Genomic DNA, 27,778 nt, shown 5'->3' on the forward strand with positions numbered 1-27,778 from the left:
CAAAGTTCTATACTCATGACACTGTCCCTACCTTGACGTTGCTGGTGTTGGCTTCCCCGCTGGCAGCTGGTGGAAGCCAGCCAGGGTCTGGGCGCCTCAGGGAACTCTCTGGAACCGTTTCGTCTGGCTTCCAAGCCGACCTGTCCGGCCTCTGTAAGGAAGCACAGCCAGCACTGTCTACAGAGCTGCTCGTCAGCAAGAGCAGGTTAGGAGAGTTGCGCTCCCACCCCATGCGCTGGAGAAGGCCCGTGTGTGGGGAGACCAGGCTGACCACTCCTCATCCTCAGCCCTTCCTCAGCAGGGTCTAGCTTATAGCATGCTGTGATCAGTCGAGGAATTAACATGGGATAATTACGACATGCCATTTGCTGAAGTATGACTGCAAAAAAGGTACGTTTTAGTAGATAATAGAAAACCAATTATTTATAAAATCACCCCAAATTCAAAGCTTGAAACCTTAAACACTCATATTCTCTGGTCCTAGAAATGCCAGTCACTGTCAGCTCTCTACACCCGTGGATTCAGCCGACAGTGGGTGAAAAATACTCAGAAAAAAATGTGTCTGCACCAAACGTGCACTTCTCTTGCCCTGCACCCTCAACAACACAGGGTCATCACTGTTTCCATAGCGTTTCCACCGGATGAGGTGTTGCAAGTGATCTCAGGGCCGAGGGCTGCCTGCTAACGCCACCTTAGGTCAGGGGCCGAGGCAGGAGGATCCCGGAGCCTGGGAGGTCAAAGCTGCAGTGAGCTGTGACTGCTCCACACTGCAGCCTGGGAGACAGAGCAAGGTCCTTCTCAGAAAAAAGCCCAGAAGTGAAAGAAGCCAGTGTAAGAGGTCCCAAGCCACCTGGTTCTACTTACACAACTTTCTGGGAAGGAGCCACAGCCTGCGGCAGACAGGGTGGCTGCTGCTCTTTCTTGGGGGCTATCGCTGTGTGATCTGAGTGGTGGTTACTTATGAAGGTTGCGGGGGGTAGGGGTGGGGTGTGTGTGTGTGTGTGTGTGTGTGTAAACTTGTATGACATAACACCAGAAAAGGGCAAATTTTACGGCATGTAAATTTAAAAATAACTTTCAAAAAGTTATAAAAAATGAAGCAAATCACAAACAAAACAACCTAAATGCAAAAGAATAAAAAATAAATCAGGCATTCCAGAAGACGACTCTACCTAACTATACCATTAAGAAAATTATAAGTTAGGTGGGCGCAGTGGCTCATGCCTGCAATCCCAGCATTTTGGGAGGCCGAGGCGAATGGATCACTTGAGGTCAGGAGTTTGAGACCAGGCTGGCCAACAGGCAAAACCCTGTCTCTACTAAAAATATAAAAATTAGCTGGGCATGGTGGTGGGTGCTTATAATCCCAGCTATTTAGAAGGCTGAGACAGAATTGCTTGAACCTGGGAGGTGACAGTTGCAGTGAGCTGAGATCACACCATTGTACTCTAGCCTGGGTGACAGAGTGACTGACGCTCTGTCTCAAAAAAAAAAAAAAAAAAAGAAAATTATAAATTACTTTAAATAAAACTCTAAATTCAAGCAGATTATTATATTCTCAGTCAAAATACCCTTTGGGTTTTTTTTTTTCTTGAGACGGAGTTTTGCTCTTGTTGCCCAGGTTGGAATGCAATGGGAAGATCTCGGCCCACCGAAGCCTCCACCTCCAGAGTTCAAATGATTCTCCTGCCTCAGCCTCCCAAGTAGCTGGGATTACAGGCGCCGCCGCCACACCCAGCTAATTTTTGTGTTTTTGGTAAAGACGGGATTTCTCCATGTTGATCAGGATGGTCTCAAACTCCCAACCTTAGATGTTCCACCCACCTCAGCTTTCCAAACTGCTGGAGCCACCACGCCCAGCCCTAAAACACCCTTTAATGTGTTTTAGGGCTGGGAACATGCACCAAACATCAAGTGGTGGTCAGGGTCGGTGAAGCAGGAGGTCTGCTGAGATGGTCAAACATCCGTAACACTCAGCAAGACTTCAAACAGAGATGATGGAGCCGGCACACCCAGGTCCCTGGAGGCAGCCAAGCCTCCTGTGAGGTGGAGCTGCGCTGGACCAGGGCATTCGGGCTAGGGCAGGTGAGAGTTCAGCACAGATACCTACACTCGGGGTGCAGCCCTTCTGCAGGTGATGCTTCAGCATCTTCTCAAGCTTTGCCACCGCCCTGCTCAGCTCCAGCTTCTCCCGGGTCACTGTGCTGAGGGCTTTGGTAAGGGAAACGTTGTCTTTCAGCAGGACGTCCACGAACTGGAGCTGCAGCTCTGCTGCCATTTTTTTCTTGGAGAAAAGAAAATAAATTTGTAAGCTAAAGGACATGTACATTATTTGTTTTTTTTTTTTTGTCAAGTTGCTTTTAGGATTGTAATTAACGTGTCTGGGGTTCCATGCAAAGCTTGTGGGGCTGGCAGAAAACTGTAAAAGTCATCAAATCACAGACTTTGCACAAAACTGGCTTCTATGAACGATGCAGGCCTGTCACAAAGCACAGACCATTTGGTTGTTCCAACAGCACCTTATTAACAGGTGGCTGGATCGCTATTAGTTCATCCCAAGGGGGCAGATATGAAGCCCCTCAAAACAGGCTTACTACTTCCACCACCAAAAGGACGTCAGCCTGCGGAAGGTGGGCACACTGAAGGCCACCAGTGCCCAATATGGACAGGGTGCACCCCACCCATGACGACGCTGTGCAACTCTCCGGCAGCTCACATGCACGGGCTCCATGATAAAAGTCACAATTCCATAAATGCCACAGAACACGCATCAGGAAGTTATAACAGCAGCCAGATTCCCAACTCCTCCAGAGGCAGCTTACAGTGAGCTCGGACTTTCCCAAGAGAACTTGAGTTTTTGTTTCTAGCAAAGGCCATCAACACAAATACAAAGCCAGCAGGCTGGGCCAGGCAGAGGTGAGCATCAGCCCCCCAGAGCCGGAGCAGAGCAGAACCAGGGCCCCTCCGGACCAGCAGCTGCGGGATGTGTGTGGGCCACGCACGGCAAGCGGCATGTGAGGAGGGTGTCCACACAGCCATGCAGCATTCCGTGGGCAGCAGGGCTCGGCCCCCGAAGACACACAAGTGACCCAGGACATGGAGGGCATCCGTCTCCACTTGGCCCACAGGATCGGCCCCCATCCACTCACCCAGATAGCAACATAAAGTCAGAGAAGACATCAGAGAAAACAGTGAGGGAGGAAAAACAACCAAACAGCGTCAAAAAGAAACCACAAAGCTGCCGAGAGGGCCCCTCTGGGGAAGGCGCCGGGGCAGGGACCTGGGGTGCTCACCCCTTACCTGGGAGGAGGTGGGCCTGCTCAACTCAGACTTCAGCTCGTCCAATGTGTGCAGTAAAGATGCCACTGCCTTCTCATTGGATGATGTCCAATCATTAATTGTCCTGTAAAAATAAACGGGCACCTAACGGTTCATGCGTACCCCAAATAAGCATTATCCAAAACTACGGAAGAACTGTCTGCTCACAAGAGACAAAGAGAAGACAGGTTCCTGAGGGGCCTGTGTGTGAACCGTCCAGCCATGAGGCACAGAGAGAAGCCCCAAACTTCCAGCATGGGAAGCCACTGCCTGCCATGTGCTGCAGCTTTCTACCAGAATTAATGATTGAAACTGCTGTGCTGAATGAAACTTGGCTTAGAAATCATACTGCTTGGACGGGCATGGTGGATCACGCCTGTAATCCCAGCAATTTGGGGAGGCTGAGGCGGGCGGATCATGAGGTCAGGAGTTTGAGACCCGCCTTGCCAGCATGGCGAAACCCTGTCTCTACTAAAAATACAACTATCAGCTGGGTGTGGTGGTGGGCACCTGTAATCCCAGCTACTCAGGAGGCTGAGGCAGGAGAATCGCTTGAACTTGGGAGGCGGAGGTTGCAGTTGCAGTGAGCCCAAACTGCACTACTGCACTCCAGCCTGGGAGACAGAGCAAGGCTCAGGCTCAGAGAAGAAAAAAAAAAAAAAAAATCAAGCTGCTCTCTAAATTAAGTCCAAGTGTAGAAAGAACTGTATTCGCTGAGTTCATTAGCATTACTCTTTCTGTCCACATGAAACATCACAATCATCATCCTGGTTGTGAGTGGCCTAGAGTGACCCAGACACTGGGCAGTGCCAGCCTGGGGGCACAGGAGACTCCAAACCCAACCCTCTGGGTGGTGAGCAACTTTACAAACTGTCAAGAGAACCAACCCACCTCAAAGAAACGTGGAAGCCCCACGTTAGGTGTATTCTGAATAACAGGATTTTTTTCCCTAACGTTAAAATGTAAATGCCATTCCGGAATCCCTCAGGAGAGTGCCAGGAAGAGGACTACAGTGTTAAGTGCAAAGGAGCAGGGGCTTCACACCAGACATGCCCAGGCCCTCAGGAAGGCTCTCAGACAGACTCGTGGCTGCAAGGGCCCAGCGGGCGCCGGGTGGTCGGGTGCATACCTGCCCACGGCCTGGCTGGTGAAGCTGGTGAGGAGCCCCACAGCACAGAGCAGCCGCTGCCTCATGGCCTCCAGCTCTCGCTGCTGTTCCCGGAGGTGGTCCACGTCCGAGCTGGCAGCCCCGCGAGCAGAATCTGGGTGGAGGCGGCCACCAGGTGCCCCATCCTTCGACTCCAGGTCTCTCACCATCTGCTGAAGCTGCTTAATCTTATGCAAGTCACGCTGACGCTGCAGTTCTAATTCACGCTGTTGTTAACAGAAAAAGGATAAGATGTTCATCTGAGTGTCCACAAACAAAACTGACAGCCGGGCGCAGCGGCTTACACCTGTAATCCCAACACTTCAGGAGGCTGAGGCGGGCAGATCACCTGAGGTCAGGAGTTTCAGACCAGCCTGGCCAACATGGAGAAACCCGTCTCTACTAAAAATATAAAAATTAGCTGGAAATGATAGCACATGTCTGTAGTCCCAGCTAGTCAGGAGGCTGAGGCAGGAGAATGGCTTGAACCCAGGAGGCAGAGGTTACAGTGAGCCGAGAGTGCACCACTGCACTCCAGCTGGAGCACAGAGCTAGACTCCACTCCAAAAAAATCACCACCAAAAAAAAAAACTGCCGAGCCGGCCAGATGCGGTGGCTCACGCCTGTAATCCCAGCACTTCAGGAGGCCGAGGTGGGCGGATCACGAGGTTAAGAGATTGAGACCATCCTGGCCAACATGGTGAAATCCCATCTCTACTAAAAATACAAAAAAATTAGCCAGGCATGGTGGCATGCGCCTGTAGTCCCAGCTACTTGGGAGACTGAGGCGGAAGAATCGCTTGAACCCAGGAGGCAGATGTTGCAGTGAGCTGAGATTGTGCCATGGCACTCCAGCCTGGTAACAGAGCAAGACTCCATCTCAGAAAAAAAACAACTGCCCAACAAAAGACCAAAACACACAGTCACGTTACAGGCAAGGCCCCTCACAGACAAGAAACAGGCCCTTGGGCGGGCAGCCTCTGTGGTCTTCCACTGGGACCCACACGGCCTGACGCACCGCACACAGGCACTCACGCCAACACAGACGTGGACGGGCACAAATGTGCATGTGAACGTGCACACATGTATGAGCCTGAGTGCAGCCCTGGGCTTAGCCTGCCTGGCCATGTGGTCCTGGGCCCGTAAGCCAGACCTCGAGGAGCAGCAACCTTCCCTTCTACAGGATGGGGGCCCAGGCCATGTCTGGTGCCTAGGAGAAGCGTGTCAGTGATGCCTGAGCCCTGCCCAGTGCACAACTCCTTCCAGGCGAGGGACAGAAAGGCCATTGCATGACAGGGCAAGGAAGGATGGGCAGCCTCCTCTGAAGGGCCTTGGAGTCACCAGTGCTGCTGGGGCTTCCTTGTGACAAAACAGACAGATCCAGCAGGAAGAGGCCCAAGGTGCAGACACACAGGCAGCTCGCCATGTCAGGGAGGGATCCACAGCACTAAGCGGAGGCCACCCAGCCCGGAGGATGCTCAGGTGAGCCTGCACTGTGTGGCACCAGTGCCCCTGCCACTGTGGTGACAAGCTTGGACTCTACCTTCCCGACAGCGCCGCACTCAATGCTCAGGCCTTGTAAGCAAACAGGAGTCATTCTATTTTCTATTTTCTACTAAGATAAGTAAGATACAGATGAACTGATGAAATTATATTATTTAGAAAAGATGGAATTGTCTCTGGCATACCACTATCTTGGGAGGCTTCAATGGCTTCAGCTAGAGAAGGTTCTATAACCAGATCAAATTCATCATCCTCAGTAAAACGAACTCGGGAAGGGCCACCTCACTAAAAATACACGTCAAGGTGCATCCTGAAGGAAAGTTACTAACACAACTTAGAAAACGTTTTCTTTGTATTTTTTTTTAAGCACTCGTGTTACTATTCTTTTCAATAAAGAATCTACATTAAATAAAAGGTTGACTGGAAACTTCAGGCATGGTTTCAGGAAATTCTCAACAAGCAAATGAAAGGCACCCCTTGACCGCCCCATGAAAGGCAGAGCCCTTGCCCGGGAAAAAGGCAAACACACATCCCATCTCAACTCAGCCAGGGTGCTGTGCCCGGGAGAAAGGCAACACACACCCCAAGTCTCAACTCAGCCAGGGTGCTGTGCCCGGGAGAAAGGCAACACACACCCCAAATCTCAACTCAGCCAGGGTGCTGTGCCCGGGAGAAAGGCAACACACACCCCAAGTCTCAACTCAGCCAGGGTGCTGTGCCCGGGAGAAAGGCAACACACACCCCAAGTCTCAACTCAGCCAGGGTGCTGTGCCCGGGAGAAAGGCCACACACACCCCAAGTCTCAACTCAGCCAGGGTGCTGTGCCCGGGAGAAAGGCAACACACACCCCAAGTCTCAACTCAGCCAGGGTGCTGTGCCCGGGAGAAAGGCCACACACACCCCAAGTCTCAACTCAGCCAGGGTGCTGTGCCCGGGAGAAAGGCCACACACACCCCAAGTCTCAACTCAGCCAGGGTGCTGTGCCCGGGAGAAAGGCCACACACACCCCAAGTCTCAACTCAGCCAGGGTGCTGTGCCCGGGAGAAAGGCAACACACACCCCAAGTCTCAACTCAGCCAGGGTGTTGTGCCCGGGAGAAAGGCCACACACACCCCAGGTCTCAACTCAGCCAGGGTGCTGCGTTGCCACAAAGCCGCAGCGGATGCTTTTGCCATGCTCGGCCACACTGTCTGCGCCACCAAACCACCTCCCTGCTCACCAAGGCTTCTGGAAATAGAACACTACAAGTATTCCAAAGAGTTGTTTTTTTTGTTTTGTTTTTTTTTTTTTTGAGACGGAGTTTCGCTCTTGTTACCCAGGCTGGAGTGCAATGGCGCGATCTCAGCTCACCGTAACCTCCGCCTCCTGGGTTCAGGCAATTCTCCTGCCTCAGCCTCCTGAGTAGCTGGGATTACAGGCACGCACCACCATGCCCAGCTAATTTTTTGTATTTTTAGTAGAGATAAGGTTTCACCATGTTGACCAGGATGGTCTCGATCTCTTGACCTCGTGATCCACCCGCCTCAGCCTCCCAAAGTGCTGGGATTACAGGCTTGAGACACCGCGCCCGGCCGAGTTGTTTTTTTTGAGGCACAGTCTCGCTCTTGTTGCCCAGGGGTGCAGTGGCGCAATCCCGGCTCACTGCAACCTCAAAGCCTCCCAGGTTCAAGCAATTCTCCTGCCTCAACCTCCTGAGTAGCTGGGATTATGTGCATGCACCACCACACCCAGCTAATTTTTTCTATTTTTAGTAAAAATGGGCTTTCGCCTGGGCCGGGCACAGTGGCAAACACCTGTAATCCCAGCACTTTGGGAGGCTGAGGCAGGTGGATCACCTGAGGTCAGGAGTTCAAGACCAGCCTGACCAACACAAAGAAACCCGTCTCTTTTATTTAAAAAAAGAATGAAAAAATGGGTTTTTGCCATGTTGGCCAGGCTGGTCTCAAACTCCTGATCTCCAATGATCCACCCGCCTTGGCCTTCCAAAGTGTTGGGATTACAGGCACCAGCCACTGTGCCCGGCCTGCCCTCATCACTTCTATTCAACGTTGAGATCACACCACTGCACTCCAGCCTGAGTGACAGAATGAGATCTGTCTCAAAATTAAAATAAAATAAAATAAAAATAGGTAAATAAATTTAACAAAAGTATACAACTTATATTTTGAAAGCAACAAAACACTGTTGAAAGAAACCGATGAAGACGGGTAACTAAACGGCGGGCGCAGTGGCTCACTCCCGTAATCCCAGCACTCTGAGAGGCCAAGGTGGGTGGGTCAATGGAGGTCAGGAGCTTGAGACCAGCCTGGCCAACAAGGCAAAACCCCGTTTCTACTAAAGATACAAAAATTAGCCAGGCCACCTCCCATGTAGCTGGGACCACAGGCACGTGACACTACTCTCAAGAAGAAGCACTTAAACCAAGGAGGCAGCGGTTGCAGTGAGCTGAGATCACGCTATTGCACTCCAGCCGGGTGACAGAGCCAGACTCTATCTCAAAAAACAAAAAACCCAACCTAATTAAATGGAGAGACACATTCTGTAATCATGGGTCAGAAGACCTCATACTGCCCAGCTGTCAGCACTAGCCAGAGCTATCAGCAGATTTAATGCAACCTCTAAGAAACTCTCAATGGCAGTTTCTGCAGAAATACAAAAGCCATCCTCAAATTCCTATGGAACAGCAAGAAGCCCCACAGAGCTGAAACAATCTCGAAAAGGAAGAATAAAGGTGGAGGAATCATGCTTCCTGATTTCAACACTTTCTAGAAAGCTATAGAAACAGCAGTGTGGGGCCCGCGCCAGGGCACAGACAGGGCAGACCAGATCCGAGAGCCAACACAAACCTCGCGTCCCCCACGTGAACCCCGCTAACTCCACCGGCTATCAAGTCTAGGTGCGGACGCTCCGCCGGCGGGCGGCTCTCACCAGCTTCTCCTTGTCTCTCTGCTGCTTCTTCCACTGCTCCATGGCCCCTGGGCTCTGCCCAGCTTCCGCGCTCCGCCTTGCAGCCTGACGGGCTTCTTGCTCTTTTGACCGTGGGTGCGACTGCTCTAATTCTGCCTGCAACCATGCTGGTTTCTCCCTCTCTCTCTCCAGAAAGCATCTCAGCTCTCGTTCTGGGGTGTGCAGGGCTTCCACTGTGGCCTTCAGCGTGGCACTTACCTCCTTCTCTCTCCTCAGCTCCTCATAGTGCTTCTGAGCCTCGGCCTCAAGCTGCTGCTGCGAGCGCACGGCCTGCTGCTGCAGCTTTTCGAGCATGGCCTGCAAGTCCACCACACGGGACTTCTCCTCCCTCAGCTTCCGCAGCAGAGCGTGCTGTGACTGTGTGTCCTGCTGCGCGCAAGCCTCCTGTGTCCTCTGGCTCAGCCGCTCGGTCAGCAGCCGCTCATGCCGCAAGGCCTCCGACAGCTCCAGGGTGCGGCTCTCCTCAGCCGCCAGGTCCTTCTGGAGCTCGGAGAGCTGGGTCCGCTCCTGGGCCAACAAGGCCTCGCAGCGTGAGTGCTCGATGCGCAGCTCCTTCTGCAGGTTGTCCTTGGCCACCTGCTCGTGTTTCAGTGCCACACAGAGTCGACTGCTCTGGGCACGCTGCGTCTCCAAAGATGCCCGCAGCTCCTAGGCGGCAAGAAGACACGACAGGAGACGTTGAATCACGAGGAAAAGTGTCTAAATCGTTTTCCTGTCCACATCTGTTTGTACACCTTAGCCCAGCAAGCCTGCCTTTTGAAATGCACCTATTAGCCATATGTAGGTACAAGCTTTTTTGTTCATCAAGTAACAGAAAACCCAGATTGGGATGACACACTTTGTTGGAAGTGGTGTTGACAAACTGCACGTGCATGTCCTGGATTCAGAGAAGTCCCCTGGCCCCTCATCAGAAAGTCACTAACCAAAGAGGCTCAGAGATATGCACCCTGCTTGCTATGAACCACCATTTCCATGCTGTAGAAAGCCACAGCCCATGGAGCTGGCGCAGACTTGCTTGACAGCCCTACGATGCCTGCTGGGCCTCTGCCACGCAAAGCCGAGGGTCCCCGCCACCGACCTGCCCCGTGCACAGAAGACCTCTGAGGCTGCACTCCATCTCAGACGGACAGCAAGGGCGCTGTGTCCATCTCCAGAGGTAATGCTCAGGGACAGTGGGCACTTCAGGCAGGGATAACGTGCCCCCATGGGTAATCGCAATGTCTGCCCCGTGGTGGCTGCCACTACACCAAGGTGTAGAAAACACAGCCCTATCCTGCTGCCTCACACTGCTGTCAACTGGGCATGCTGCCCTCAAGAACAGGAAAGGAGGACGGAAGAGAAGCATGGCTGTAGGCTTCCAAGGGACACAGCCTCTGCCAGCCACCTCGCCCCGACACCCAGTCACCTCCAGGGCCTTGGCATTCTGGTCCTCCCTCTGCAGGTGCCGCAGCTGCTCCTCCTCCAGCTGGCTCTGCAGGGCACGCCCCTTCCCCTGCTCGCTCTCCAGCTCCTGACGCACGGCCTTCAGCTCGTTCTCCTTACTGCTCAGCACGGATCTGCACAGAGACACAGGTGGTCCCAGGCCTCGCGTCACAGAACACTCTGACCACACAGGCTGGGAGCTCCAGGAGGGGAGGGCGGAACCCTGCCAGGCCCTGTGCATGTGCTTCACCCCCACTGCAGGCTTAGCAGCCCAGGGACAGCAGGGTGCCGTGCCCCTGGGGCTGCCCAACTGCAGCCCGCCAGAGGTTCTGTTTCCCTTCATTGCCAAAACATGGTGGCCAAAATGGCGAGACTCCCGCCAGGGTCCAGGGAAGGTGGATGCCACGCACCTCAGCTGGAGGACCTCCTGCTGCACCTCGTGGAGGGAGCCGGACAGCCGCTCGCTCTCCTGCCTGCACCCGCAGAGCTCAGACTTCAAATCCCGCACGGCACTCTGCTCAGCTGCCAGGAGCTTCTGCAGGCCGTGTGCTTTCTCCTCCTCTTCTCTCAGCGTCTTCTGCAAGTCGCCTGCAATGGACTTCTCCTGCTCTACTTTATAGGTCAGCAGTTCAACTGAGAAAGACGAAAGAACAGAAATACAGGCCCCGTGAGCTCCACATGCTGCACGTGTAACACAGGTCAGAGACAGACTCGTCGGGGTGCGGGCTGAATCCGCTTCAGGAAGAAAGGAGGTTCTGTGGACTAGAAGCTTTCGTTGTGGATGGAGCAGGACGCTCATTTCTGCCATCTGGGCCACTTCCTTCCGGGCCCACGCTCCTGGCGGGGAGCCCATGGAGTACAGGAGTGATGCATCCCTGTGGCCATCCTGAAATGCCACCCCAGCCCCACCCACAGCCTCAACTGCCTCCAATAGAGGCAACTCCAGGCCCAGGTGGCTTTACTGGAAAATTCTCCCAAAACTTAAGGAAGAAATAACCCCAATTCTAGACAACAGAGGGGATACTTCCCAAACCCCCATGGGGCTGGTGCTACCCAGCATCAAGCAGAAAAAGGCACAAGAGAAAGGAATCTAGAGATCAGCGCCCCTCTCCAGAGAAAGGAAACAGACCAGCGCCCCTCGTGAGAGAGAGGAAACAGACCAGCACCCCTCGTGAGAGAGAGGAAACAGACCAGCACCCCTCACGAGGGAAAGGAAACTGAGACCAGCGCCCCTCGAGAGAGAAACAGACCAGCGCCCCTTCGCGAGAGAGAGGAAACTGAGACCAGCGCCCGCCCCCGGCCCAGAGAGCATGAAGGGAAGGACAAGGCGTGGGGACAAAGGCCGTGGCCTCAACTGCAAGGCTTTTCCCCTTGACAGAATCCAAAACTAGGAACAGAAGGCACTTGCCCGAGCTGACCAAGGGTGCCTGAGCCCACCCACACGGGCACGAGACCAGGTCCTGCCCCCAAAACTGCGAGCAGGGAAGGGCGTCTGCCCAAGCAGCTGGCGGCACAGCACCCAAGAAAACGAGGGCGGGAAATGAAAAATCAATCATTACTTACCCACGATGACATGAGCGTCTACATAAAAACTCCCAAAGGACCTAAACTCAATGTAGAAACCTACAAGACATTCCTAACTCTAGTGCAAGCTCCCCAAACTCTGCCAGCACTCAGCCCAACACAGACCCCTCCTGCCCACACCGGGCCTGGCCATGAGGCCTCCATGCGCCAGCCCCTCCCGGCTCTGCCTGTCTCCAGGGTCCTTTCTGCTCCCTTCTATCAGCTGACAACTGTAGCAACATTTGGGGGCCCGACAAGATGACAGCCTGTCACCACCCTCTGCCCCAAGGCCACACAGGTGTGTGTCAGGTGGGCAAGGACAGGGGCAGGGCCCCACAGGCGGTGTGAACAGTGGCACCCACCCTGCCTGCGCAGCTGGTGCTCCTGCTGGCTCCCACACGCCTCCGCGCTGGTCAGCGCCATGTGCAGGTGCTGCAGCTTCTCCTGGTTCTGCAGGTGCGTCATGCGCAGCTGGGCACGCAGAGCCTGGATCTCGGACAGCAGGCTGCTCCGGTCCAGCAGGTGAAGATGCTCCAGTGACTTTTCCTGCAGGTCTCCCTGGCGGCACAGGAGGAAAAGCAGCCTGAGCCCCAGGTGGCTGCCGCACGCCCCTTCCAAGCCTGCTGAGTCTAGAGAGGGTGCACAGTAGCCCCTGGGCCTCCGGTCAGGCCCGTGGGCATCAGGGCTGGGCCACGCTACCCTGCATGAGGCCTGCAAGCTGGTTACTCTCAACACTGGGTCTCCTCACATGTGCAATGGTGGTGACAGAATTTCCAGTGTCCCCATGGCACCAACGCTACTCAGCCCTGCACACAGAGCACCTCACCACCCAGGAGGGGCTACTTGGAACAAGGAATGTCTCTAGCTGCTAATCTCGAAACAGAGTGAGGCGGTGAGGGCGGATCACATGCACAGCTGTCCTCGTTAGAGCTGCAGACGGAAAATCATAGCATCCCGCGTGGACTGAGCGTGACCACCTGGGTCACAGCCAGAGGGGAGAGAAACAAACAAAATTCAGATACAAAAAAGTCTGTGTCACCCACTCTGCCAGGGCTGGACTCCTGAGGCCTGGTGGCACAGGTGTCCCTCACCTGTTCACGGATGACCTTCTCCAGCCTTTCAAGCAGGGAGCTGCAACCCCCCAGATCCAAGCCCCCAAGTTAGGGCTGCAGCTCAACCCCCTGCATCTCCTGCTCTTTTTCAAATGCCTCCTGCACAACCTGCAGAAACTCCCCACTCCAGTCAGGGAACGTGGTGGGCAGGTTCTAAGGTGTGAAGGAGGAAACAGTCCTCACTAGTGCACCTGCAGGTGTCATGAGGACTGCATGCTCGCTCCCCACAGTTCCCAGTGTGACTGCGTTTGCAGATGGGGCCTGTGGGAGGTGATTCAGGGTAAATGAGGCCTCGTAAGAAGAGATGCCAGAGCTCACTCGCTCGCCACCATGGGAGGCCACAGCAGGGCAGAGCTCTCTGCAAACCAGCACCCAGCCCTGTGGCACCTGATTCCAGAACAGACGAAACCAAGGTCTGCCGTTTAGGCCCCTGCACTGGGGTGTTCTGTTATGGCAGCTGAACAGATGGACACGAGTTCAAACAGAAATGACCCTGACAGAAGAGAAGACACACACTGCCCAGGGCCATTCAGGGCTCCAGAAGTAAACACTGCCATCGTGAGAAGAGAAGAGAAGAGGTGAAAAACATGATACGGTAAGGTCAGGAAAACATCAGCAAAGCTCCTTCTTTCTTTTCCTGCTGCTGCACCTTCGAGGCCCGGAGCCTAGAGGGGGTCTAAGGCTGCAAGGAGCTGCCCACTGGTCCCCAGGGTGGCACGCAGCACCAATGAGCCTCCCAAGTGCCAGCCAGGCTGCCGCTCGCACAGGACAAGGGCCTGCTGGAGGGGCAGGCAGTGGCAGATGGAGCTGACCCACTAGCTCTCCAGGGTACCGGTACGCCCTGCGAGTTCCAGGCACAGGGGACAAAGTCCATCCCTCCCTCACGAAGCTCTCATCCTGGTCAGAGGCAGACACAGGGGCAGGAGGCAGACATGGGAGATGGGAGGGAGCATGACTGGCTCAGCACCCACTCCACAAACTCTGGTGCTGGAAGGAGAAAAGCAGGGAGATGGGCAGGGATTGGGGAGAAGTGGGACAGGGGAGAGGCAGCACAGAGATGAGGCCCTGAGGTCCAGTTACTGGGGCTTGGGGTGTGGAAGGGGAGGTAGGAGAGGCCCAAGGGCAGGAACAAGGCCAGAGGGCAAGTCACCCGAGGGGCAGGAGGAGGGGCCTTGGGGCCAAGTGGTGTGATGGGCTGAGTCCTCAGGGCCACATGGCAGAGAGAGCACTCTTGGCCTCCCGGGAACTCACACAGGAAGAGCACTCTCGGCCTCCGGGGACTCACGCAGGGAGAGCACTCGGCCTCCTGGGGACTCATGCAGGGCATGGGCCCAAAAGCCTGGAGCGCTTCTGCCCCACACACACCTCCACGTCCCGTAGGGAACCTGCTCCCAGAGTCTGCGCCCGCTGTGGGAAGTGGGAAGGCCTCCCCAGGGTTCTCGGACCTCTGTCTTTTTGGTTGTGCTAAAGAAACCCGAGACTACAGGTGCCCACACGTGGCCCTGAAAATGCAGCCGTTGCTGCAAGCTCCTTAAATCCTTGGGAAAAGATGTGAGGTGCCAATAAAACTGTCTTCCCCCAACATGGAGCAAGCCATCCGGTACCTCGTTTCCCTTCCAGGCTGGGTGTGGCTCGCCTGTGCCCAGAGCACTGGGGGGCATGAGGCCTTCTGACAGCGCCAGGATCTGGTGGCTCTCATCACGCACCATCTGCAGCAAAGCCTGTGGCAGGAAAGGGCATCGAGAGGAGGGAGTCACCTGCCACCCCACACAGCCATGCTCCACACCACCTGCTGCCCTGAGCTGCAGCCACGGCTCCGTGAGGGCGGGCAGCCGTGGAGAGCCTTGGCTCTGTGCAGGTGGTGCCCACTTCTCGAGCTACAAGGTTTTCAAGCCATCCTCCCCCAGCCTTCAGGAAGACCACATGGAAGTCAGGCTTGAAGACTGAATTCCTGTATGAGCCACTCCAAAGATGGCCCCACCAATTCCTTCACTCCACCCGCTCCCTGAGGGGGACACCATCCCGTCTAAGCCTGGGCGAAGCTCAAGGCAGGGCTTCAGGCCAATGTCTGAAGCCAGGTCACAAAGTCAATACACACTACCGGCCCTCCTGGCACACTACAAGGATGCCACACAACGGTCACCCAGGAGGCCTCTGCACATGGTCCAGCTGAGGCCAGCGCCAACCACCAGTGTGGGGTGAAGCTGCCTGTGCTGGGAATGGGGAGCAGAGAAAGCTATCCCCAGCAAGCCCTGCCCGAGGTCCCAGCTCACAGGTCTGTTAAGCATGAGGCAGCTGAGAACAGAGGTCTGCAGGTGGGAGCAGGGTGGGTGGGAGCAAGGTGGGGGGAGGCCCTGAGGTTGCTTGGCCCCTGTCCTCCAGCTGCAGAGGACAGGCCAGTTCCTTCTTTTTAATATGCTTTTCTAGATTTTATATTGAGAAAATGCATTTTTAAAAACATCTCTCATGAAGAAAAATGACACAAAGGCCCTGGGCCACAGCTCCCGCCAGGTGACGTTGGGCCCCTGCAGCTGGGTTCCCGTGAGGCCCTGCCAGGTGATGTGGGGCCCCTGCAGCTGCGTTCCCATGAGTCTGAGAAGAAAGTGAGGCCCTGCCAGGTGACGTGGGTCCCCCGCAGCTGGGCTCCCATGAGGTCGGGAAGTGGGGTCCCGCCAGGTGACATGGAGCCCCATAGCTGGGCTCCCGTGAGGTCGGGAAGTAGGACTGAGCCCAGTGGGTACCTTGCAGCGTGGCCTGTGGGGCTACCCGGGGGGGGTCCCACAGACACCATTGCTGGGGCTCGGAAGGTTCCACAGCCTCCACGGTCAGGACCAGGCTGCTCTGCCGCCCACGCCTGTGGAGGGTCCTCGCTTCCTCAGCTGTGTCATACACTCTACACCCTACCCGGGTTTGCTTTCATCTTATGCTATATGCATTGTGTTTAAAGTAAAATTGTTTCCAGTTGTTCAACTGTCTTTAAAGTAAACATAGGATGCAATTTGGTTTCTACTACTTTTGTGTTAATATTTTTTGGGGGCACATCAGTAAAATTATTGTAAGGAATTTTTACAATAAGCAGACGTATTATATAAAAATTTGAGGCTGGGTGCAGGGGCTCACATTGTAATCCCAGCACCATGGGAGGCTGAGGTGAGCAGATCACTTGAGCTCAGGAGCTCAAGACCAGCCTGGATAACATGGCAACACTCCAACTCTACAGAAAATACAAAACTTAGCTGGGTGGGCTGGGCGCCATGGCTCACACCTGTAATCCTACCACTTTGGGAGGCCAAGGCAAATGCATCACCTGAAGTCAGGAGTTCGAGACCAGCCTTGCCAACATGGTAAAACCCTGTCTCTACTAAAAATACAAAACATAGCCGGGTGTGGTGGCGCATGCCTGTAGTCCTAGCTACTCCAGATGCTAAGGCAGGAGAATCGCCTGAACCCAGGAAGTGGAGGTTACAGTGAGCTGAGATTGCGCTACTATACTCCAGCCTGGGCAACACAGTGAGACTCCATTAAAAAAAAAAAAATTAGCCGGATGTGGTGGTGCACACCTGTAATCCCAGCTACTTGGGAAGCTGAGGTGGGAGGATCGCTTGAGCCCAAGAGACAGAGATGGCAGTCAGCTGTGATTGCACCACTCTGCTAAAGCCAGAGTAAGATCCTGTCTCAAAACAAAAAAAAAAAGGAAAATGCAAAGAAGAAATAAAAAACAGATTTTAAAAAATCAATCTCTCCAATTCTCCAATGTTTAAAAAGGTAAAATAAGTTAAATAAGTGGTGTCTTTTTTTTAAATTAAGAAAAGAGGTTTAATTGACTCAGGTCTGACAGAGATGAGGTCTTACTACACTGCCCATGCTGGTCTCAAACTGGGCTCAAGTGATCCTCCCGACAGCCTCCCAAAGTGTTGGGATTCCAGGTGCGAGCGACCACGCCCAGGCAAAAGTAAAACAAGTTTAACTCTGAAAGCAGTAGCCCTCACTTATCATCATGGATGGGTTCTTGGAAACCCACTTTAAGTGAAACGCATGTAACGAAGGCAACCTGAGGGCCCCTGAGACAACCGGACCTGCACCAGCAGCACAGAGCTGTCCCTCGCACAAGGTCAGCTTCCAAGAACCCAGGGGCAACACTAAGCGAGGACTTCCTGTGCAATTTCAGAATGGGTTTCACTGACATGAAAACTTCTTGGGAATCCGTTTGCTGCCTGAGTAAGACGGTGCAGTGGTTTGATTCCATCACTCACTTGCTTAGCCAAGTTTTTGTCAATGGTTTTGCAATAAAATGATCGCTAAACTGGGTGAGAAAAGAAAGCCTATGAAAAGTTCCACTAAATTCTGCCTTCAAAGTTGACTCAGAGGAGGATGTGGCTTCTGTCCCACCCGCCGAAGAGAACCTGGCTCAGTCCTAGAGCACTGAGACGTCTGAAGCCTCAGCCGCTCGAGAAGCAGGGCACAGCAGGGAGGGGGCACAGGCTGGCTCTGCAGCTTGAAGCAACACCACCTGCCCATGGGCACACAGGACCATCCTGCCAGGATGGGAGGAGCCACCCACAAGGCCAGTGCAGAGCTGGGCGGGCGGCTTCCGGGGCCACCGTGGGGGCTGGGCTGAGACTAGTCCTGTTTCATGTGAGTCATTAAAATGCAGGTGCTCAGAGGCTCTCCCTGGTGAGGCAGGACGCCGGGCTTGGGAGCTGCCCCAGAGGCTGCACCTGTGAGCTGTGAGGGCCGTCCCCACCAGCCCTACCTTCATGTGCTTCGGATGGACTTCCTTCTCCTTCATGGCTTCCGGCAGTGGCTGAAACCTTCCAGAGATGGGAGCAGGGGTCACAGGACCAGCAGTGTGAGCCTCAAGGCCTCCGGACCCTGGGCTCAGTTTTGCTCCAAAACCTGAGCCATCACCTAAAAACACCATACTGTCAGGGTCCCACCTGCAGCTCTCTGCAGGGTTCCTCAGGGGATACGCCGCAGAGGCAAGGCAGGGGCGATCGGCCTGTAGCCCCAGTGACAACCACACCATGAAGTGAACACAGATGGGCCCCAAAATACCTTCATAAAAACATAACCCAGGTGAGAATGCCACACAAGTAAGAAAATGCAACTTAGCAGCATCACTGATTCAAGTGCCAGCTTTAGGGGACCCCTGCTCACTTTTCCAGACATGGCCCCCAAAGACTCCACAAAACCCAGATGGCTTTGGCAAGCCCCTAAGAGCAGGTGAACATGCAGGGCCTGCATCCTCCGTGCCAGCCATGGAGCAAAGGCAGCAGTGGACAGGTGTCCAAGGCCTGCTCAATAGACGCTGACCGTGCCTGCTGTGGGTGCCTGCGGTGCTGCTCCTGTGTCTGGTGGGTGCGGGTTCTCAAGGCAGAGTGTTTAAAACCTCCCAATGCAAGAGGCCCTGGTCCATCCTGGAGAGCTGCAGCTCCACCTGCCCACAGGGAGGGGGGCGCTTTGGAAACTGAGGCAGGATTGTGTCAGGGACCCTGGAAAAATGGTGCTGGACCTTCCCAGAGGATGAGGACACCAGCGAGACAGGCCCTCTGTGTGGACAAGGCTCCTGAGGAGAGGAGGCTGTGGCGCTCAGGTACCTGGGGATGCCCCAGCACAGCCTGGTGAGCAGAGAGCATGCTAGGGAGGAGCAGAGGCCGGCGACGCAGACAGAGGTCAGCCTCGGGATGACACGACCTCCTCAGAGAAACAACCGCTCATTCTTCACAACACGAAGCAACAAAGCGCAGATTTCTGTGAGTGTCGGCAAGTGCCGAGAGAACAGCCTGAAGGCCTCAGGCGCAGCTCGAGGGTGTGGGGTGCTGGGTCGCTGCCTTCCCGCTGCACAGCCACCGGCCACCGCATACCGCCTGCGAGTCTTTGTGCCTAATCGTGTCGCCAAGTCCCACTTCTGCCCTGAGTATTTCAGTGAAAGATCATGACGAATAAATCTTTGGCAAAATCATCTAATGCAGCAGGTGTTTGAGAAATCCCTGAGGATGAAGGACTCTGGCATTTCCCTGTGCCACGATCCCACAGCAGCACCCACAGCATGTACCAGGAACACTGGGATGTGACCGCCAAGGGCACTGTCACCCAGTGACATGGGCGCCCGGCACCACGCCCCAGCCCTCTCCATCCTAAGGAAATGGAGGCCAGCAGGTGCCACCAGTGGGTGTTCAGAGCTCAGGGAGTCCACAACCACATTCCTGTGGGCGGTCAGAGCTCCGGGAGTCCACGACCACATTCCCGTGGGCGGTCAGAGCTCCGGGAGTCCACGACCACATTCCCGTGGGCGGTCAGAGCTCTGGGAGTCCACGACCACATTCCCGCTGTCCCACGGGACCCTGTGCCATCAGCATGAGCCAAGCTTCACCTCAGGAACCAACACCTTCCTCCAGGTACAGGGACCCCTCACCTGCCTGTGCCCAAAATAAACTCAAGAACAACCCCCCCCCCCAAAAAAAAAGAAAAGAAGCAAGGAGATGAAGCTATAGGAGAGAGGAACAGTTAGGATAAGAAAGAACTGAGAAATTTAAAATATATGAGAGCAGGAACAAAATACTTAGCACAAATGTTGAAAAATAAAGTTCTGAAGAAAACCTCTTAGAAATGAGAACAAAAATAAAAAGCAGAAATAGGGGGGAAAAATTAGAGAACCCTGGAGGTCTGATATATTTGAATAACAGTAATTACAGAAAGAAGAGAGAAACCCATAGATGTGACCCAAGAAAAGAAGAACGAGGAAGAAGTCCGAGTCAAGGGGTGCGCTCCACCCTGACCGCACAGGGCCCCTCCACAGTCATGCGCCACTGGAAGGCGCAGGCCCGGAGGCAGTGGACAGGCACATAATCCCTGAAAGAATGTGACTTCCAACCCAGCCACCCTACCAACAACCGCCAGGTCAACCCCACACACCTCCTGCCACGAGGGAGCCCGGGCAAGCAGCGCCACACGCCATTGCGAGGACACACCACACCATCAGCGGTGCCTCTGCCCTGAGACCCACAGCAGAGAAAGGGACATCCACCCCAAGGGGAGGGAAGGCAGGGCAGGCGGGCAAGGTAGCAGAGCCTGGAAACATGGGGTGCACCGCCCCAGTCTCCATCCCGCCAAAGACACCTGAACGCAGCCTGTGAGCTTGGGTGTCTTCTCCCTAAAGGACGCTAAGGGGACAATCGGTGAGATCTGAGCAAGGTCTGCAGCTGTAGCTGAGATGCCAGCCTTGGGTCAGGGTGCATATTCCGGGGTGGAGCGCAGCCCGAGCCGGCAACCTTGGCTGTGTGAAAGGCACAGATGTGTTTTCGGGAGTCAAGAGGCCCCAAGTGCACACCTGACAGAGGGCAGAGCCGGGGTGGAGGTCGGTGCAGGGCAGATGCAGAACCGGGTGAAGGACACAGCATTCTTTGAGTATTCTGTGCTATGAAACCACTGAAATAAAAAACTATGAACGGAAGATAACCAACTCACTTTTCTCACTTCCGTCGGTCTTTCCTTTTAATCCAGGAGGAGGTGAACTTAACGTTTCTTGAGGATCAAAAGATGTTATAAAATCTTCCACATCTTTCTCCTGTTCAGATAAGTAGACTTTTAAATGGTCATAAAATAATGAGTAATTACATCATAGAGCTGACTTTGCCAGCTGAAAACTTTCTGAGGCCTGAATTTATCATATTCCCACACAGACCCCAAATGAAACAACTCAAAACTGGTGAACACCTGGAGGTCGAATGCTTCCAGTAATTTGGATGATTCACCCACAGCTCTTCAGAAATATTTTAAAGCAGCCAATAGCAAATATTTCAGATTTAAATTGTTTTCCATGAAATGATAGTAAATGTTTCAGATAATATCTATCTGCTGAATTATTTTTTGAGGCAGGGTCTCACTCTGTCACCCAGGCTAGAGTGCAGTGGTTTGATCTCAGCTCACTGCATCCTCAACCTCCCCCGGTCAAGTGATCCTCCTGCCTAGCCTCCTGAGGAGCTGGGACCATGGGTGGCACCAGCACGCTCAGCTGATTTTTTGTGTTTTTTTTTGTAGAGATGGGCTCTCACCATGTTACCCAGGCTGGTCTCAAACTCCTGGGCTCAAGCAATCCTCCTACCTTGGCCTCCCAGAGTGCTGGGATTGCAAGAGTAAGCCCAGCTGTACACAATTTTTTATTTTATCTTACTCAAGATAGACAAAATCCCAAAATGATGTTAGAAATAATTGATCTGCCAGGCGCGGTGGCTCAAGCCTGTAATCCCAGCACTTTGGGAGGCCGAGGTGGGTGGATCACGAGGTCAAGAGATCGAGACCATCCTGGTCAACACAGTGAAACCCCGTCTCTACTAAAAATACAAAAAATTAGCTGGGCATGGTGGCACGTGCCTGTAATCCCAGCTACTCAGGAGGCTGAGGCAGGAGAACTGCCTGAACCCAGGAGGCGGAGGTTGCGGTGAGCCGAGATCGCGCCATTGCACTCCAGCCTGGGTAACAAGAGCAAAACTCTGTCTCAAAAAAAAAAAAAAAAAAAAAAAGAAATAATTGATCTAACTCAAAAATTATTAAAATTAATCAGCATATGTGAAACCTGTTAAAAATATGAAGCATTCCTGGGTGGGCGCGGTGGCTCATGCCTGTAATCTCAGCACTTTGGGAGGCAGAGGCGGGTGGATCACCTGAGGTCAGGAGTTCGAGACCAGCCTGGCCAACATGGTGAAACCCTGTCTCTACTAAAAATACAAAAATTAGCCAGGCGTGGTGGCGTGCGTCTGTAATCCCAGCTACTCAGGACGCTGAGACAGGAGAATCACTTGAATCCAGGGGGCAGAGACTGCAGTTAGCTGAGATGGCGCCACTGAACTCCAGCCTGGGCGACAGAGCAAGACTCTGTCTTGAAAACAAAACAAAACAAAGCAAACGAACGAAAATAATTTGAAGCATTTCTAAAAATACATCTAAGAAAACATTCTGGACAAAGAACCCTATGCCCATCACACAGGAGATGTGTCTGTGGCTGTGCCTCCTGCAGTCAGCGTCAGTGGAGAAGCATGCCCAGGGTAAGTCTGAGGTGGGAAAATGCATCTCAGGTATTTTAAAAAATACCTGAACAACTGAAATAATCTGAACGCTCCCATGACGCCAGTCCTGAGAGCTGGCCCCACACAGGACTGTGAGGCCGTGTGCTGTCAGACAGTGAACACACAATGGCAGCTGCCAGTGATGCTGGACAGGCCACATTCCCCCCAAGAACACCAGACCTGGGCACAGGGCAGGCACCTACCACAGCCACCCTCTCCACATGGAGGTCATCTGGCGGAGACCCGGCCCACTTCGGGGCCAGCGCTGCTGCGGACACGCTTGGGTAACAAAGCAGCCCCGGCCCCTGGGCCTGCAGCAGCGAGGCGTCCGCCCTGTCCCGCGGGGAGGTGTCAGCACTACATAGGCTTAGGGCGCCTGAGTGGGGCGTCAGAGGGAGGCTTGGCTGGGGCTCCAAGGTCCAGTCCTTCCTGAGAACCTCAGGGGAGCTCCAGGAAGACAGGTCCAACATCCTGACCGGGCTCTTCGGGGGCCTGGCCTCCATTGCACGGCTCCGGAGGTGGAGGCTGCCAAGCAGGCTGGTGGGTGAAGAACGGGGCCCGTCCTGACATTCTGATTTTTCTTGAATGGGAGAATCTGGCACTTCATCTGGTATCAAAGAACCCTGATTTTTGATGATATCAGTTAGCTCCCCTGTGGCTGTACTGGCATCACACACATTGACAGGGGCTGATCTGTCTGGCTCTTCGCCATCATGGGAATCATCACCCCAGTGGCTCTCCAGCAGGTGTGCAGAGGCCACAAGCCGTGGAGACTTCATGTCAGCAGCGTCCACGTCCTGGAAAGTCATGGAATCCAGCAAACAGCTCAATTTTTCCTGGAGTCTTTTCACCTGAGCTATAAGGTCGCCCTTTGGCAGCTGACAATCTTCCGGCACCTTTTCCTGACTCTGCAGGTAAAACAGAACAGGCATGGGTGGAATACCTGGCTTACCAGGAGTCGCACTCGGCTGTCTGGTGTTGACCAGCGGATTAAGGGAGCTTCTGAGCACTCAGGGGTGAGGCTCCAAAGTGAGCCCAGCACACTTCAAGTTTATTTAATTCTGTGAGAAACAGAACCACGGTTTACATCTCTTTGCTTTATTAAAAGGCAACTATCATAACCTATTTCTGCAATGATTAAGGACACAAGCTTCGTACAATGGAAGAAGGATGGTAAGGTTCTATATTTGGACACTGAAAACACAAAACTGTGGTTTATGTGATGGATTTGGAGTTTGTGTGTAACTTCTAAGACTGGCAAACAGCTCAGGCAGGGCTGAGCTTAAGAATTCAAAGAAACGTTCCTGCCACAGGAGACATGAAGGGCTCTCTCTACACAGGACATATTTCCTGAGAGCATGTGAACCAGGTACAAGGCTCTCCTCAGAACTGCAAGCCTAGGCCCGTCCTTCCCTGACTTCCGTGGAATTCAGACTCTTTCAGGCTCTAAATGCCAATGAAGTGCATGCAGTATGGGCCAAGGAAAAGGCGGCACCTGCACTCACGCAAGAAATGTCCCAGCATCGTGCGGGACACTCACCAGGGCTGCGAAGGGCTCGGCTGAGCCCAGGTTTCAGCAGGCATTAGATCCACGCATACTTCCATACCACACTTGAGACCCCAAAACATCTGCCCAGCAATTCTGGTGTCAGAGCCTCTGGGTTTCAGAGCCTGCAGTAGTTGGGGCATGTTTAGCGATAGAAGGGACAGGGAGGAGGAGCAGCAGGGTGGGCGGCTGTGTCCAGGAAGAGGAGGAGGAGGAGGAGGAGGAGGGCGGGCAGCTGTGTGTCCAGGATGGCTATGTTGGGCCTTGGACTGGAGGAGGCGCCACTGGCCGGGCATGGTGGCTCACATCTGTAATTCTGGCAGTTTGGGAGCCCTACGTGAGCAGATCACCTGAGGTCAGGAGTTTGAGACCAGTCTGGCCAACATGGTAAAACCCCATCTTTACTAAAACTACAAAAAAATTAGCTGGGTGTGGTAGCATGTGTCTGTAACCTCAGTTACTGGGGAGGCTGAGGCTGGAGAATCACTTGAACCCAGGAGGCAGAGACTGTAGTGAGCCGAGATTGCAACACTGCACTCCAGCCTGGGCAACAAAGCAAGACCCTGTCTCAAAAAAAAAAAGAGAAAAGAAGAAAGGCGCCATCCGTACCTGACGCACCCCCAGGAGAGGGCAGCCTCCTCGAAGGAGCTTCTGATGGGGTGCTGGAGACTCGCACCTGGAGCACCGGGTGGGAGAAGCACCAGTACCAGCTCTTCTCGCTAAAGGTCAACCCTGCTACGATTTGAGGTTGTCAAGGTGCAACCTCCTTTGCTGGGGGAAAGAAGCTGAGCTTTTTTTCGAGTGACAATATAGAGGGAAATGAACAGATTAAAAAAATAAATCTGAAGCCTGTTAAAGTAAAACCGATGCTGGCCATCAAAGTCCTGAGCTGAGGTGAGCCCCATGGCAATGTGGTCCTCACATGAAAAGAAAACCCCAGGACTAACCCTGGAACAAGTTAAATCCATTTGTATCAATTACAAGAAACCAACTGTTTCTAGAAAGTGGCTTAAATGAAGCACGCGGGAAAGTTCACGACAGTTATGGACAGCTCATCGGAACATGTCACTGCTGGCACAGACTGCGCTCCTCACCTCAGCAGAATGCCCAGCTCTGCCCAGGGCAGGACTCACGTGTTCTGTACTCAGCCTCTCCCGGGTCGCCCGCACACCTCCCCTCGTCCCCACACCTCGACACCATGTGTCCAGCCTCTCCCGGGTCGCCCGCACACCTCCCCTCGTCCCCACACCTCGACACCATGTGTCCAGCCTCTCCCGGGTCGCCCGCACACCTCCCCTCGTCCCCACACCTCGACACCATGTGTCCAGCCTCTCCCGGGTCGCCCGCACACCTCCCCTCGTCCCCACACCTCGACACCATGTGTCCAGCCTCTCCCGGGTCGCCCGCACACCTCCCCTCGTCCCCACACCTTGCCGCCATCCTCCAGACTCAGGCACATTTCATTTTTCACCGAGAGCAGCTCCGCCTGCAGCTGCCTCTGACAGACGCTGAGCACCGACATCATGCCTTCTTGCTTGCAGAGAGGTGTGTCCTTCAACGTCACCAGGATGGGCTGCAGATCACCCTTGACAAAGGAGACAGAGGAAAGCTGAGCATGCAGGAGGCTACTGCAGGGGCTGCTCCTAGGTGGCCTGGAGCTGGGAGCCGCTCCAGCAGCCAGCAGGGATGTCAGAGGGAGGTGGCAGTGCTATCAGCAGCAGAGCACCTTGATCCCAGCAAGCCACACGGAAACAGGGCTGAGGACCCAGCAGAAGCTGCCCCAACCCAGGGTGGCCCCACAGAGCAAGGCGGACTGGGGCATCTGAGAGCTGGAGCCACTCTACAAAGACCCCAGCAGGCATGGGGGTGGTAGGCAGCATGTCCCCAAGGCTCTGCTCAAACACAAGTGGGAGCCTTAGAAGATGACTCCTGCAGGGCCTCCAGCTCCAACGATATCTCACACAGGCAATGCTATCGACCCGCAAACCATTCCATCAGAAACCAGGGAGGGAACTCAAGCAGGACCGCCTCTCACAGTGAGCTCCTTTCACGGGACGGTCCCCAGCACGTTAAAGAAAAAATTGTTTTTTTATTTGTTTGTTTGAGATGGAGTCTCACTCTGTTGTGCAGGATGGAGTGCAGTGGCATGATCTCGGCTCACTGCAACCTCTGCCATCCAGGTTCGAGCGATTCTCCTGCCTCAGCCTCCCAAGTAGCTGGGATTACAGGCACCTGCCATTGCACCTAGCTAATTTTTGTAGTTTTTAGTAGAGATGGGGTTTCACCATGTTGGCCAGGATGGTCTTAAACTCCTGACCTCGTGACCCACCTGCAGCCTCAGCCTCCCAAAGTGCTGAGATTACAGGCATGAGCCACCACGCCCTACAGGAAGAATTATTTTTAAAAACTTAAAACGATAAGCTTAAAATGGTACAAAACAGTGAAAGCCTCAGCCCAGCTTCACTGCGTAATGACCCTGAGCCGGCCTAGGCTGGCCTGAGCTTCAGGCTCCTTTCTCTGCTATACCATGAAAGGAGACAACCACCCAGTGCCAACCGCCCAGTGCCCAGCACAGAAAGAAGTCATTAAAATTAAAGCAGAAAAGGAGTAAGAGTTAAAAAACAAACAAACAAAAAACCCTGCCATGGCCCGCAGGGGAGCCTACCCGTGGGTTGGGGACAGCTGGCTCCAAGGCAGCATCATGGGCGGCCTCCACGTCACCGTCCGCGCAAGGCTGCGGGTGCACCCCGGGCACCCCAGTGTGAGCTGCGGCGCCGCAGGCCTGCTGCTTGTCCAGCTCCACCCAGCACCTCAGGAACCGCTGGTGCAGCACCTGCAGCTGGCGGCCGAGATGGGCGCACTGTGCTCGGAGCCGCTGCAGCTCGGGGGGCTCCGCCAGGGCTGTCAGGGGCTGCTGCTCCAGGGCGCGGCGGAGGTGGGCCAAGGCTGACAGGATGGCCTCCAGCTCAGCAGAGTGGGCCACCTTCCGCTGGTTCAGAGCGTGGATTTCTAAATCCCTCTCGGCAATCATCACTTCCTTCGCTCTCAGCGCTGCTTCAAACTCCTGGATCCTGGAGGCCATGCCTTCGGCCTCAGCTTCCCTGAGAGCTGCACTGCGCTCCAGCTCAGCCAGCTGCCGCTCCGCAGCCTCCTCTGCACCCTGGAGGCGCCGCTGCAGGGCCTGCAGGGCCTGGCTGTACCGGTGCTCCTGCTCAGCCAGCAGCCGGCTCATGGCATCCTTGGCTTCGAGCGCAGCCTCGAGCCTGCCCTGCAGCGCCTGCCCGACAGGGCCCCCAGCCTGGGAGCAGAGCAGCTCACTCTGCAGACTGCCAGCCTGACTGTGGCTGACTTCGTGCAACTCGGGCCCCATGAGGGACAGCTCCTGCTGCAGCTTCTCAATGACTTCATGGAGTTGTTCAATTTCTTCTGCTTTCTCCTTTTGTAATCGTTTTTGGTTCTCCTGCAGATTTTCGATAGTGGCTTTCAGCTCTTCAATCTCAGAGCTTCTGGTATATGTGACCTGAAGACAGAGCACATTTCAGAGGTAAATTAAATGTGTCCACTTTAGAACATCCCTCCTTCAGGACACGTTACATCCTGAAGGCATTCCTGGAGTACAGACTGGACAGCTTGAAAAACAAAGCAGTCACGGAAGGAAACTGCCAGCATCTGAACTCCCCACGTCCGCCTGGCTGCTCCGGGGCCCTGGTGCCCACCTCGTGCTCCACGCCTGATGGTGGGATGAAGCTCTAAAGCGGCCACTTTCCCTGCAAGGATGTGTACAGAATGAGGCTTTCACCACCCTTTAAATGTGATTTTGTTAATATTTAAACAACATTTTGTTTGACTTTCCTGAAGGAACACTAGATTTTAGGTGTCATTCTAACATCAAAGTTTGTTTACTTGTGATGTAAAACATAATCCTCAGCCATTGTAAGGAAATATGACTGTTTCCACTTTAAAGGGGTGAAAACTGAAACTAAGATATTAAACATCTTTCTAAACCTACAAAAATAGTAAGTGCAAAATCAGGATTGAGATCTATGTCAATATAGCTCCAAACTCTATTTTCTTAAGATAACATTACTGGTAATGATAAAAAATAGAAAAATTCTAACCCATTTGTGTTCTAACA

The 27,778-nt window shown here is 54.0% G+C and overlaps 1 protein-coding gene across 8 annotated transcripts in view; it reads right to left on the reverse strand.

The window, feature by feature from the left end:
• The window catches only part of PCNT (pericentrin), a 123,253-nt gene that overhangs the window by 5,491 nt on the left and 89,984 nt on the right, over positions 1–27,778 (reverse strand). For all 8 annotated transcript variants that reach the window (XM_074389373.1, XM_074389371.1, XM_074389370.1 and 5 more), the window contains 14 exons: positions 26,309–27,163; positions 25,073–25,228; positions 22,301–23,005; positions 20,500–20,599; positions 17,786–17,940; positions 14,637–14,753; positions 12,283–12,478; positions 10,768–10,990; positions 10,341–10,491; positions 9,134–9,583; positions 4,448–4,692; positions 3,301–3,403; positions 2,111–2,284; positions 32–151 (listed from right to left, as the gene is read on the reverse strand). In XM_074389373.1, coding sequence (XP_074245474.1) covers positions 32–151; positions 2,111–2,284; positions 3,301–3,403; positions 4,448–4,692; positions 9,134–9,583; positions 10,341–10,491; positions 10,768–10,990; positions 12,283–12,478; positions 14,637–14,753; positions 17,786–17,940; positions 20,500–20,599; positions 22,301–23,005; positions 25,073–25,228; positions 26,309–27,163 — 3,750 coding nt within the window. The remainder of the gene's footprint in view (positions 1–31; positions 152–2,110; positions 2,285–3,300; positions 3,404–4,447; positions 4,693–9,133; positions 9,584–10,340; positions 10,492–10,767; positions 10,991–12,282; positions 12,479–14,636; positions 14,754–17,785; positions 17,941–20,499; positions 20,600–22,300; positions 23,006–25,072; positions 25,229–26,308; positions 27,164–27,778) is intronic.

The sequence above is a fragment of the Saimiri boliviensis genome, chromosome 18, assembly GCF_048565385.1.
Source record: "Saimiri boliviensis isolate mSaiBol1 chromosome 18, mSaiBol1.pri, whole genome shotgun sequence".
Classification (NCBI taxonomy): domain Eukaryota; kingdom Metazoa; phylum Chordata; class Mammalia; order Primates; family Cebidae; genus Saimiri; species Saimiri boliviensis.